At 58.9% G+C, this 14253-nt stretch overlaps 1 protein-coding gene across 2 annotated transcripts in view; it reads right to left on the bottom strand.

The window, feature by feature from the left end:
• PPP2R2C (protein phosphatase 2 regulatory subunit Bgamma) overlaps positions 1 to 13987 on the bottom strand; it is a 36795-nt gene extending 22808 nt beyond the window's left edge. The window contains exon 1 of one of the 2 annotated variants that reach the window (XM_075544666.1): positions 13766 to 13987. In XM_075544666.1, the coding sequence (XP_075400781.1) occupies positions 13766 to 13835 (70 nt within the window). In that variant the 5' untranslated portion in view covers positions 13836 to 13987. Of the gene's footprint in view, positions 1 to 13689 lie in introns of both variants that reach the window. The other variant, XM_075544667.1, reaches the window with a different exon arrangement.
• Positions 13988 to 14253: the final 266 nt, after the last annotated feature.

Raw genomic sequence — 14253 nt, 5'->3', positions numbered from 1 at the left:
CACTGTCCTCACCACTGGGCGGTATTTGTCACGAAGCCCCCTTCTTCACACCGAGAGCAGAGCAGAGGGAGTCGTGCCTCAGCCATCTGGCTCCCGCCGGAACCAAAGTCCTTCAAAGTCTCCCGGACGCAACCACAGAGACGTGGAGCCCGCCCAGCTGCCCAGCTGCACACATCACCTCCCATTGCCTACAGAAAAGTGAGGTGGTCCCTCTGGAGCCAGGGGAGAGGACAGCACCGACCCCTGGCCACGGAAACACAGCCTTGGATTCGATGGCTGAGGGCTGGTCCCCAAGACAGCAGGGCCACGGGCCTCAGGGAGCAGGGGACAAGGGTGCCCTCGCTGGCTTTCCTCTCTGTCTGCAGACCCATCCTGATCCCGGCTCCCAGCACTGCACTCGGCTGTCCGTGGGGCAAATGAGCGGGCACCATGCTTCTGACTGACTGGACTTTTCTGGCCTGCCCTCCCCAGACCAGGCCATGGCGTCCAGTATCTCATGCCCTCTCCCGTGGCTTCTGCACAGTGAAGCAGGTCACCTGCTCTCAGTAAACAAGGCTGGTGCCAGGGCAGAGAGAGGCAGGCTGGCTCAGACACACCCATGCTGGGCACGCCAGGCGGAGGACTCAGCTGAGCCCGGGATGCTCCCACCCAGCCAAGTGTAGCCAGCTAGGTCACCAGGCAGCATAGCCCCCTATCCCATCTTCTCACCCTCCCTTCGGCCCCTGCCCCTGCCCTGTCCTTTTCTTGCAGGCCCTTGCCCAACGACTCCACCACTCCCCCAGGACACAGCCCTGGGATCCCTGGAGCCTGGCTTTTTCAGGAGAAGCCCTGGTGTGGTGCAAGGTACACAGTTCAAACCCACCAACCCTGCCCAGGGAGAGGGCGAGGCTTCCTAATCCTGCAAAGGGTGGCTGCTGTTGTGGTTGGGGGCCATCGAGTCAGCCCCAGCCCACAGCGACCCCCATGCGCAACAGGACACCCCGCCCGGTCCTGCGCCGTCCTCACAGTGGATCCCATGCCTGAACTCATCATTGCAGCCTCTGTGTCCATCCATCTCGTCGAGGGCCTTCCTGCCCTCCACTGTACCCAGCGTGATGCCCTTCTCCAGGGGCTGGACTCTCCTAACAACATGTCCAAAGTATGTAAGATCCGTCTTGCCATCCCTGCCTCTAAGGAGCACTCACTGTGCTGTGCTTCTTCCACGACAGATGTTTGTCTTTTCGGCAATAGTCTTCTCCAGCACCCCCGTTCAAATGCATCTGTTTTCCTAAGGTCTCCTGCACTCAGTGTCCAGCTGCACGTGCACTCGGGGCGATGGAGAATTCCATGGCTGGGTCAGGAGCACCTTAGTCCCCAAAGGAACCTCCTTGTTCTTCAGTCCTCTAAAAAGGTCTGGTGAAGCAGATTTACCTAATGCAATACGTCTTCTGATCTCTTGCTTCCATGAGCACTGATTGTGGCTCCAAGTAAGACAAAAGCCCTGACACTTTCTACCTGCTCTCCATCGATCAGGATGTTCCCTGTGGGTCCAGTGGGGAGGACCTGGTCTTCCTGACACTGAGTCGTCATCCACAGTGAAGGCCACAATTCTGGAGCTCCATCAACAAGGGCATCGAGTCCTCCTCACTACCAGCAAGCAGGGCTGCGTCCTCTGCGCATCACAGCTTCTCTGATGACGTCTCAGTGGACAGGTGAAACTGGTCATCCAACTGCCTCTGGATCCACATACAGGTTCAGAATGAGCACAGAAAGGGTTCTGGAATTCCCATTCTTCTCAAGGTGACCCACAGTCCAATGTCTTTCTAATAGTCTCTGCTTTGAGCCAAGATCCATCGGCAGTGAGCTCCCTTGCTCCACGTCTCTTCTGAATCCGGCCTGAACCATTGGCAGTTCTGTCGGGGCGCTGCTGTAACCGCTGTAGGCGATCTTCCACAACGTTGTACGTGGGAGCAGTATCGGTGATGCTGCTCTATAGTCTGAGCCTGCTGCTGGGTCACCTTGCTTCGGAATGGACATAGATGTGGATCTCTGCCGGTCGGTCAGCTGGGTAGCTGTCTCCAGATTGCCTGGCAGGGACGAGTGAGTGCTTCCGGCACGGCTTCAGCTGCTGGAACATTTCAGTGGGTGTTCCGTCAGTGCCTGGAGCCTTGTTTCTGGCTAGTTCATTCAGCGCAGCTTGGACTTCTTCCTTCAGCCCCCTTGGTCCTTGCTCACAGGCTCCCCCTGAAAGGGTGGACTACGGACGAGTTCTTTTTGGCGCAGCAACTGTGAATCCCTTCCATCCTCTCTGGATGCTTGCTGCGTCACTCAACGTCTTGCCTCTAGGCTTGAGTTTTTTCTCGAGTTGCAGTCTGGGAAACGCACGGGGGCGATCTGCCCTGCCTCGTAGGGGGGCTGTGAGTGGGCCCTGCCTCTCCTGCAGTGAGTCTGGTTTTCGCTGTTTCCCAGGAGCTTGGCGAGCTGCTGTTTCAGAAGCCAAGCTGGATATTCAGAGGGTGATTCTGACTGGTGTCTGAGTCTGGGTCCACTCGGCACGGGATCCTGGAAGCACCCTGACGCCATGTTGTCAGGCCCCTCGGGCAGAAATGCCTGCTGCAGGCCTTCAGAGCAGTTCCTGCTGGGGCTCCTTCGCTGGCTTTCCACTCTCTGGGCAGGCGGGGTGGTCAGGTGCCAGCAGTCGGTCCCTCGGACATCAGGACACAGCGTCCTCAGGAGCGAGCCCCAGGCTGTGGCCACTGTGCTGCTGGCCGAGGGCCAGTTTGTACAAACTCTTCACCCTGAGTCAGGTGGAGGCTCACCTGTATGTCGGCCTTTGTGTCCAACAAGGGAACATTCTTCCTGACCCCTACGAGCTTGCCCGGCCCCCCATTTCCTCCCCCCTTCTCAAGGAGTGCCGCCTCCCCTCACCCACGCCAATGTGGGCCCACCAGCCAGCCCGCGGCTCCCACCATCTGCCAGGTGCCGTCACAGTGTTTCTCTTGGCATGAAAACCTCTATCTCGATTTTCTTCTTTTACAGCAGTGGTCCCACAAGGTGTCCTTCCATGACTGACTAACTGCACTCAAAAAGTGTCCCCAAATCCACCCACACCGTAAGTGGCCCCACGGGGTCAGCATGATTCTTTAGTGACGTGTAGTACTCCACTGTGGGTGCACCACCCCGCAACGGCACACCTACACCCACACACACAGGGTCCTAGCTGTCATGCCCCCCCCCCCCCACAAAACACACACAGACACAGTCACACAGGGTCCCAGCCATCACCGCCGCCACACACACACACACACAGGGTCCCAGCCATCTCACCCCCGCCACACACACACACCTGCTCAGCTACGGAGAGACATACCACATCACTCCCAGGTGAAGGACACTCACAATGATAGCCCAGCCACAGGGGGAGGGTCTGACTTGTCCATCCACAGTGGCCAGCAGGGCACCAGACTGAGGAATCTGTCCTGATGGTAGAGATGGGGACCCAGATGGCCAGGGCCACCCACCCCCGGTGAATGGACAGACGAAGGCATGGTGGTAACAGTTTTCTCTCTGGGGACGGCAGCCTGGGAGTATGACCAGTGCACTGTGTGTGACCCTCGCCTGCCTCCATATGCCTCCCTGTGCCTCAAGGATGTCACATTCTTAGGAACGAGAAGGTGAGCAGACACCCTGAGGGGCACGAGTCTGCCCACCGCACACTCACACTCTGGGCACTCAGTCCCCGGCATCCGGGCCTGGCTTGATCAACATCCCACAGGTGATCAGCCAGATTGAAAAGGGGTTTGTTTGACAGGAGTCTTTAGTTACGCATGTTGATCTCACCAAAATGACATTTGAAGAAGTAAAAGTTCCCAGGAAAAGTCAAAGAGAAACAAAACCAGTGCCCAGGCCTCTCGGGACATTGAAACCTCCACAGGCTGAAGGGGGATGTTGGGGACCCCGCAGACTTGAGGGCCGTGGGGCCACGCCTGAGGGTGGCAGGCCCCGCAGGGGTGAGGGGCACAGGTCCCTGCCTACCCCCTGCATCCGCACATCCCAGAAGCTTGGAGGGGCCCCCCCACTGCTGTTTCCATGGGAACCCCTTAAAACACTGCTCCTTCTGTGGTGCGGAGCTGGGTGGGGGTGCTAGTGGCAGGGGTGGGCAGCGCAGCAGGGACTCAGGGACCTCCCACACTGCGGCCAAGCTTGAACCCACCCTGCCAACCCCACCACCATGGAGCCACATCGTCTCCCAGGCCACGCCCACCGCCCACATTCCCGAAGATTCCCTGAGGGGAGGCTCAGAAGTTCAGTGGGTGGGGTCACAGCTGGCCCTGGGCCTCATATGCTCAGCCCCCACCTGTCCCTCCCCTGGCCTCCCCATGCCCAAACCCTCAACCAGTGGGAGCGAGAAAGCCCCAGTCCATGTCCCGGAGGTGCTGGGGCCCAGCACCCCAGGACCCCAGGGTACAGGCTCCTCACGTGTCCCGCCCTCCTGACCTGCACTCAGGCCACCCCTCAGTCACTGCTCAGGGCCTTGGAGACAGTGGGGGACAGCATCCTTCCCAGATGTCACTTTGGGGTTCACTGTGATGGAGGGGAGAGGGGAAACCTAACAGCTGGGAAGGTCTCAGGCTCACTGGGTGGATGTACCCCAGCAGGTGCCACCTGTCACCCGGCCAGTGGTGCATACTGAGATTGCCTGATGGCCCTTGTGGGTTTCAGGTGTAGCCTGGAGACAGCTGCCACCTGGCCCCAGGTGAGGGCCAGCCCTGCTCAGAGGGCATCCACCCTGCCCCCCAGCTATGCTGAGAGCCTCAGGCACGGTTTTGATTTTTAATAAGGGGTCCCGGCCTCAGCATGGCTACAACCCAGACACAACCCAGAGCCATTCTCTGGAGGGTTTTCCAAGGTTGTAAATCTTTATAGGAACAAACAGCCTTGTCTGTCTCCTGAGGAGCAGCTGGTGGGTTTGAACTGCCAACCTGGTGGTTAATTAAACTCCATTAGCTACAGACTTGAGAGAACCAAGGGCAGAGTGCCTGTCCTCACGCCCCGAGGAAGGGCTCCTGGCTGTGCCCCAGAGAGCGCAGGGGAGGGGAGAGCTGCTGTGGGAGGAGGGCCGGAGTCCACAGGGCCCCTGGCTGGCCTGCACTGAGGCAGTCCTGGACACCACCCCAGGGGACAGAGTAGGCTATCCCCACCACCAAGGACTCACACCCAGAGGTCCTGGCTGAGCAGCTGGGTGCCCTGCACAGGAGTCCCAACCCCTGTGCCCACATGTCTGCCCCCTCTCTCCTCAAGGTGCTTCCAGTGGGTTCCAGGGACTGAGTGAGTGGACGTAGCACCTGCCTTGGTCAGCCCCACCATGGCCCCTGGATGGGTGGGGCCAGGCACACCTGTCCTGGCAGCAGCTCCCTCGCCTTGGCTGAGGCCCAGGCTTGCCCACGAGGCCCCTTCGAAGGACCGGACCCACTGAACCCAGGACCCATCCCTCCTCCAGGTGGACAGCATGGCCCCTCTAACCTGAGTGGGGTCCTCGGCCGGGGCAGGGCAGAGCTGGGGAGGGGGCTTTGACAACTGCTCCAAGAAAGCACCAGGCAGACATACGCCAGGGGGTCAACCCCAAGGGTCCAACCAGCACCCCCCAAGCTAACCCTGAGGACAGACTAAGGGAGGGGCGGGTCCAGCAGACGGGCTCGCCCAGCTGTGCCCAGGGACTCCAGTTGTGAAGAGGGCACACAGGTCTGTGGGCATTCTGTCACCATGGCCCGAACACCCCCTCACGTCCCCCAATGCCACATTCTTCTGCCTGTCCTTCCCAGACACCCACAATCCCCCTCTGAATCCCACGTTTCCCCCATCCCCACCCCCTACCCTGCTCCCCTGGAACACAGCCTGTGCGTCCCTCCCACACCCTCCTGCGTCAGCCGCAGAGCCGGAGCCCTCTCCTAGGGGCTGTTTGTGACGTCACTCGGGACAAACGGGAGAGGGCCTCACAGACCACGTGGAGAAGTGGGTGGCATGAGGAGCAGCGGAAGGCTTAGGCACAACCTGCAGTGGGCAGATGACACAGCCTGCTTGCTGAGTGGGAGGAGGACTTGAAGCACCTGCTGATGCGGTCAGGATGGCAGCTCCCAGTGTGGACGACAACTCAATGTCAGGAAGACCTCACTGCCAGTAGGCCGCATCACGATCCATGGAAAAGGGCTGAAGCCGTCAAGGATGTCGTCTTGCTTGGATCCACAATCACTGCTCACAGAAGCAGCAGTCAGGAGACCGAAAGATGCACCCAGAACAAAGTCATACCAATGTGAATTGGGCGGGGGGGGCATGGAGTGGGGACCCAAAGTCCATCTGTGGACAATTGGACATCCCCTCACAGAAGGGTCACAATGAGAGACGAGCCAGTCAGGGTGCAGTGTAGCACCGATGAAACACACAACTTTCCTCTAGTTTTTAATGCTTCCTCCCCCCACTACCATGACCTCAATTCTACCTTACAAATCGGATTAAAACAGAGCATGCACACTGCTACAGATAAGAGCCTGCAACATAGGGGATCCAGCATAGATAAACCCCTCAGGGCTAACAAAGAGAATAGAGATACCAGAGGATTAGGGGAAGGTGGGGGGAGAAAGGGGGAATTGATCACAAGGATTAACTATAACCCCCTCCCAGGCGGATGAACATCAGAAAAGTGGGTGAAGGTCGACAGAGGATGATGTAAGATATGGTTCATGGGGGGGGGATGGTGGGGGAAGGAAGGGGAAAATGAACTGATATCAAGGACTGAAGTAAAAAGGAAAAATTTGAAAATGATGATGGTAACATATGTACAAATGTGCTTGACACAATAGATGAATGTATGGATTGTGATAAGATATGTAAGAGCCCCCAATAAAAGTATTTAATAAAGAGAGAGAGATCAAAAGCTGCATTGCATTGGGTAAGTCTGCTGCACAAGACCTCTCTAAAGCGCTGCAAAGCAAGGTCACTTAGACCCGAGTGGGGTTCCTCAGTCAGCTCCACGGCACAAAAGCCCAATGTACAACAGAACCCACCGTGGTGCAGACCTGGGTCTCCCTCACCATCGCTCCTGTGTTTGAGCACACCCATGCAGCCAGCGTGTTGGTCCATCTTGGAGAGCATCTTCCTGCGCTCCACCACCCTCTGCTTTGCCACGCACCACGTCCTTCCCCAGGGACTGGTCTCTCCTAACGACAGGTCCAATGTACGTGAGACCATGTGTTGCCATCCTGCTCTAAGGAGAATTCTGCCTGTACTTCTGCAAAGATAAATTCGCTTGCTCTTGTGGCAGGCCGTGGCACTTTCAGTATTCATCACCAGCACCACAATGAGTTCAAACGCATCAATTCTTCTGTCTTCTTTATTCGATGTCTAACTTTCACACCCATATGAGGCCACTGAAAATACCCTGGCTTGGGCCAGGTGCACCTTGGTCCTCCAAGTAGCAACCTTGCTTTGCAGCACTTTAAAGAGGTCTTGCGCAACAGATTTACCCAGTAGAATGCATTTTTCAGTCTCTTGATTGTGGCTTCCATGAACGTTGCTTGTGGATCCAAGCAAGATGGCATCCTTAACAACTGAAATACTTTCTCCTTTGATCACGATGTGACCTGATCTGGTTGTCAGGATTTGGGCCTTCCTTACATTCAGTCATGATCCGTATGGAAGGCTGCACTCCTTGATCTTCATCAGCAAGGGCTTCAGGTCCTCCTGGCTCGAAGCAAGCAAGGTTGTGTCATCTATATGTCATGGGTTGTTAATAAGCCGTCCGGGGGGGGGGGGGCATGGAGGGAGGGAGGAAATGAGGAGCTGATATCAAGGGCTCAAGTTGAAAGCAAATGTTTTGAAAATGATGAAGGCAACAAATGTACAAATGTGCTGGACACAATGGATGGATAGATTGTGATAAGAGTTGTATGAGCCCCCAATAAAATGATTCAAACAAAGCCTTCCTCGACTCCTGATGCTGTGCTCTTTTTCACAGAACAGCTTCTCTGGTGTTTTGCCCGCATGTATTAGAAGGTTACGGGTAGCAGCGACAGCCGCAACCCCTTGCAGACTGTGAGCAGATGAGGCCTCGCTGAATTCTTTCTTAACACTAACCAGAGAGGCAGGTCATCTTGCCCCCGGGGAACAGTGACTTGGAAAGTACTTTACCTCCATTCCTCTCCTGCCAGCCCAAGCAAGGGGATCTCTCTGAGAGACTTGCCTGGGTGTGTCCTTGACAGAGGTCACTGCACTGGAGATAGTACAGGGGTCACATAGTCAGGGGTCATGACTGCCTGACTGTCTCACCCTGACTGCCTTGGTCGGAAGGTCCTGGACCACTCTTACAAGTCCTTCTATTTCACATTAGGTGCATGTCCCAGTCATGGTCCTGTTCCTGCCCTGTGGCCCCACCTGCAACTGTGTATTACTGGTTTCCACTACTCAGATTTGTGACAGTGTCCTCTATTCTATTTAGCCTCCCTCATCCGTATGGTATATCTGTGTCTATCTCCTTTAAGACTTAATGTCCTCCTTCAATTCTATTTGAGATCAGGGTCACGTTTGTACCACAAAGAGCATAGAGATTGGATAAATAGGGTAACTGGATACAACCCTGATGAACACCTTTCCTGATTTTAAATCAGTCTTCCCTCATTAACATAAATGCTCTAATCTCGCCTCATTAACTTCACAGAGGTGAGGTTTTTGCCACCCTCGGATAATCCCATCAGATCACAAGATGAGACTGATTGTGGGCCACTGCCTAGTCAAGTTGGCATGTGTTTGTGGGGGGCACAATTCAACCCATGAAGTGAGGTGCTTCTTGCAGGTCTCCTCCTCCTGGCTCCACCTTCCTACCCGACTGACTCACAAAACACACCTTCAAAGAATCTCCGAGTGGGGTCCAGCCCAGGGTCCACCTGGGCCTGCAGCTCTGACTGTAGCTTTGATTAAGGCTGGCAGAGTGGGCAGGGCCAGAGCTGTGGGTTCCAGCCAGCAGGGGTGGGGGATGGGGTGTGTGTGTTGAGGCGGTGACCTAGGGAGTCTTCAGTGCAGCTCCACTGTCCCCTGAGCCTAAAGCTGCCCTTAAACATCTGGGTAAAAGACTGGAAGGAAACCGGCAACAAGACACTGGATCTCGATTTTTGTCTCCAGCACAGGCTTGAAGACCACGCCTGCTCTCACAGTAACTACAACCACCCACTGCCCTTGACTCAAATGACCCCACGGGTCAGGCAGAAAGTCTCTTTGTTCTCGGAGAGGCTGGTGGTTTTAAACGACTGACCTTGAGGTTAGCAGCACAAAGAGTAATCCAAGGTGAACTAAGTGAAAGTCAGTCAGCAAGCACATCAAGCAGCCCAGGAGCATGCTCTGCATGGGGGGGGGGGGGGGCTGCCGTTGGGGAGGGGCTCAGTAAGGACAGGCTTACCGTGTGGGTGAGGCCTATGGTAGGGCGGAGCTTACAGAGTAGGGGGCAAGGCACGCAGTCCACTGAGCCCCGCCAGTAACCCCTCACACACCCTCATGGTCTCCATCCTGGAGAGCAGTGGGCAGACCCGGGAAGGGCAGGTGTGATTCAGAGGGGGCAGTTGTCTGTGACTCCCTCATAGCCCTTCCCCCGGCCCAGAGGGAATCAACCTGAGCCATGACACCCAGGGGGCAGTTAGATGAGTGACATTTTCAGGGACCAAGAACCTTTGTGTCCCCCACTTGTAGAGGCTGGCCCCTCACCATGGCCCCTCTCCTATGCTCACGGGATGTAGGACAGAGCCCCTCAGTTCTCCAGCTGTAGAATTCACAGGGTCAGCCGGATGACTTCTAAGGGCTGTCCTGCTCCACTGTCATACCTGTTTGAGTCCCTGCTTGCCACCCCTGGGTCAGTCCATCCTCTGCACCGATCTCTACCCTCCACTTTACTGAGCATGATGTCCTCTCCACGGGTTGCTCCCTACATCCTGACAGCAAGCCGGAAGGACAGGAGACAAACTCTCTCCAGCCTCGCCTCTAAGGAGCATTCTGGTTGTCCTGCCAACACAGACTATGAGCTGGTTTCATCCTTAAAGAGTGGGCTCTATTAGTCCCAGATAATCTTTATTAAGCATGGACTGTGTCCCAGGCCAACAGCCCTGGTGCCATAATGGTGAAGCATTGGGCTGCTAACCCCAAGGTCGGCTGTTCAAAACTAGCAGTCACGCCGAGGGAGAAGGACATGGCTTTCTACTCCCCTGAGAGTTACTGTCTCGGAAGCTCACAGGGTCAGCTTTCCCCTATCCCACAGAATCATTGTGAGTCGGCATCGACTTGCTGGCAACACATTTCGTTTGGGTTTGGGGCGCCAAAGTGCGTGGACCCACAATCATTTTTCACTTGACTTTTAACCAAAATGGCGCCCTGTTGGCCAAGTAGTCAAGACACTTGACTGCTAACCAAGAGGTGTGTGGTTCGAAGCCCCCAGCCGCTCCATGGGAGAAAAATGAGACTGTATGCTTCGGTGTCATTTTAACCTTGTGCACCACATGGGGGGAGGCGTTCTACCCCAAGGGGTTGGGAGGAGACTGGGTGGGTTCCTGATGACAGGGTGATGGCCCCGGGCAAGGACTGCTGGCCTGCTTGCTCAGGCCTGCCACCATGAAGACCATGGGGCCCCTTGAAGGTGACTCGAGGGCTCAGGGCTTGGGTCAGGGATGGGCTTCAGACAGACGCAGGGTCACAGAAGGTCCTGAGGTCACACAGGAGCTGGGGATCTACAGAGAAGATGGGAAGGCCTCAACTCTCACTCATCTCTCTTGGCCCAGGCCTGACCCCAGCAGAACTCGGGGAGAAGCTCAGAGAGACCGGGTGACTCCTGGTGATGCACCCCGGGGAGCCTGACCCCAGAGAGACCCGATGCTGCCCTCACAGAACTACATCAAAAGAGAAGGCAGCAGGAGGCATCTTTTTTTGGGGGGGGGGAGTAGGGAATTGGGACAAGCAATGATCGAAACAGAGAGAGAACAGTGGGAGGCAACAAATGCACAGAGATAGGAAGACATATTCAGAGATAGAGATGGACAGGAACAGAGACAGAGAGGTAGAGAGACAGACAGACCTACCAGGGCCCCGGGGTCTCTTCCAGCACTGCATCCACATGACCATGAACCTGTTTCCTCCGTCTTGGCCCCACCTGCACTACTCTCCCTGCACCCCCTCATCCTCACAAGGTGTCTATGCCCCAAAGATGCCTGCACCCCAAATGATCACAATTCTGCATGCAACCAGCAATGAGCAAAAAGGAACAAATAAACAGAACAGCTGCCCCAAGTCACAGCCAAGGTGTGAATGACTAGCAGCGCTCAAACCTCCCAAGGTCTCTGAGAGTTGTGAGGGGACTAAGGAGTCATCCGGAAAAAGAAGGCCCTGGGCTGGGGCGAGGACAGGGAGGGGCACTGGGGAGGAGGAGCCAGCAGCTTCTGGAACAAGAGGTTGGCCAGAGCAAATGGGGTAGAGTAGTGGGGTATGAATGTGGGAGTAGGGAGTAGAGAGGGGCAGAAGCCTGGTCCCCCTGGGGGCCAGCAGCCTCATTCAGCAGACCGCTCCTGAAACTCTCCAATTGTCACTTCAGCCAAGGCCTCCAGCCAAGCTCAGCATCCACTGACTAAGCCCAGTTGCCCTCAGGAGGGCCTCTGTTGGCTCCCCTGCCCGGAAGGAGCCTTGCTGGTCAGTGGCTAGAGGGCTCCGCGGCCAATCACAAGGGGAAGCTCGAACCCCAGCAACTCACCTCTGCTTCCCTGAGGGGTGACAGCCTTGGAAGCCTGGGAAGTTCTACTTTGCCCTGAAGGGTGGCTGGGAGTCTGAACAGGGGGTGGAAGAGAAGCTCAAGGGGGGTTATTGGCCTGCCCAGGGCTGGGCAGAAGGCGCCAACAGCGGGTGGCCTGCCCCAGGCTGGGGAGCAGGGCTTTATCACTTATCTAAGATCCTACTCTGTGGGTGCCCCCCTGCTCTGGGCACAAGCCGCAGCAGTCACGAAGGCAAGTATGCCCAAGGCCTTGTTCATTCAGAGCACAGGACCCTGTCCAGCCGCCTCCTACCTGGTCATTATTGTCATTGCTGCTGCTCCTGATGCTGCTCCAAAGCCCAGTGGACCCCTCTTCTGCATGGGTGAGGGTGAGACCGGCCCACCCCCCCAAAGGCCAGCTCACCCTGCCCCTCCAGCAAGCCTGGGGCTGCTGGGCCGGCAAGAAGGTTCTGACCCATTTCATAGGTGGGAGGGGGGCTTGGAGAAAAAGTTCCCAGCTGGACAGGAGAGGGCAACCCGTGGAGGGTGGGGCCTCCCACCTGGCCGAGACTAAAGATCGGGTGGGGCCGTTCTGTGTTTGTTGACTGACCACAGCAGTTTTAAGCCAATTGGGGAGTAAGGGGGGGCAGGGGGGTCTCAGAGATCAACGATGGGTCAGGCAAACGACTGAGGGGCCTGTCCATTGGTGCCCACAGCACAGGGACAGCCAGGAGGAGCTGACCTGCCGAGGCGCCCTCCTCCCCCCACTCCCCCCCCCCCCCGCCAGCTCCTGGGAGCCTCACCCACAGTCCCCGGTCCCTAGCCCTGTGCCTCTCTCTAGGACACTCGCTGAGACTGGCGACAGGGTCGCTGTCAGCTGCTCACCCCCTCCCCGCCCCCGCCCCAGCTCTCACGAGGCCCTGGGGCCCCGCCCCACCGCCCCCAGGAGCGTGACTCAGCAGTCCTAGGTGCAGACGCCGGCTGAATTCAGCGTCCTCCACCCAGGTGGACCCGGCTCCACTCAGGCCACCGCCGGGCACCGTAGCCGCGGGCCTGACCCAAAGAGCTGCCGCCCCCACGCACCCCTCCCCCGACCCCGCAGCCGCCTCATTTCCGGCGGGGCCCGCCTGGGGCGGTGGCCAGGATCGCGATCCCGCTGGGCCCACCTCGCCCCAGTCACGGGCTCCTTCTTCAGCCACGCCCGCGGGACACGATGCTCGCGGGCTCTGCGCCCCCCCCCCAACGCCGAGCGCCCCCGCCCGCCAGGACGCCTCAGGGGCTCGAGCTAGCAGCCCCTTCCGCAGCCCCTCAGCGGCGGGTCCTCGAGGCCCTGAGGATGGTGCTGGCTCCCACACCTCCGCGCCTCTCCTAAGTCTCCCAGGAGCTGTCCCCATGTCCCCTGGGCAAGGTCAGCGCCAGCGACCCCTGGAAGTTCTGGGCCTGTGAGCCGGGCGCGGCGCTTGGCCGCCACCTGCCCGGTGGAGGGCCGCTGAGCTGTGCGGGCCCCCGTGACCTGTCCCACCGCCGAGTTCCTGCCAGTGCCCGGCCAGCCCTCAGTCCCGTAATAAATCACGCCACCCTCCTCCGAAGGGACTCTGCCCCGCCGTGGGCGCTCGCGGGGGCAGGAGGAGGGGCGGCCAAATTTTCCCGGGGTCCCCTTCGTCTCCGGGGAGGGCGCAGCCTCGAAAATTCTGCGGGCTCCGGGCAGAGCCCCGGAGACCTGTTCTCTCGCGGATGTCTGCGCGCGCCGGCCCATGGCCGTTGGACTCTGGACTGACCGCCCGGGCGGTTCGGGTCCTGGCCCGGACGCCAGCCGGCTTGCCCGGGCGCTTCCCGGAGGGCGTCGCGGAGGAGGGGGCGCCGCTTGGCTCCCTCTCAGCGGGGATGAATGGGGTGGGGCGGGGGGCGGGGGGTACAGACAGACAGCGCGCGGTCCACACCTTCGGAGGGCATCGGGTCTGAGGGCGTCCCCACGCCGCGGCCGGCCGGAGGGGGTCTCGGACGCGCGTACGTTACCTTCGGTCACATAGCTGTGGTCCCTCAGAAAGCCGTGGTTAATCTTCCGCGCGTCCGTGTCCTCGCCCATTGAAGGCCGTGCCCGGTGCCCTGGGCATGCCCCGCCGCCGCGTTCCGGTGCAGTCTGCAGGGGTGGCGCGGGGCGCGCGGGCCATGCCGCCGCTCCTAGCCGGGGCGCGGGCCGCGGGCGCGGCGCGGGGCGGGCATGGCGGCCGGCGGGCAGGCGGGCGCGCCGGGGCTCGCGCGGGCCGGGGCCGGGGGCCGGGCGCGCATCCCGGGGCCGAGCGCGCTCAGCGTCCTGCGCCCGCGGCGGAGGCGGCGGCGGGGAGGGGACGCGCGCGGCGCTGCGCCACGGAGCTGGGGCCGAGCCGGGTGCGCAGGCGGGCCGCCTCTGCCGCCGTCAGACCCCTCCCTCGCGCCGCCCCCTGCGCCCCAGACTGCGAACGAGCGCGTGGCGGGAGGAGCCACGCAGCTCAACGGGGCGGCGG

The sequence above is a fragment of the Tenrec ecaudatus genome, chromosome 3, assembly GCF_050624435.1.
Source record: "Tenrec ecaudatus isolate mTenEca1 chromosome 3, mTenEca1.hap1, whole genome shotgun sequence".
Classification (NCBI taxonomy): domain Eukaryota; kingdom Metazoa; phylum Chordata; class Mammalia; order Afrosoricida; family Tenrecidae; genus Tenrec; species Tenrec ecaudatus.
Note: the sequence above shows the minus strand (reverse complement) of the source record. Positions and strands in the feature narration are given on the sequence as shown.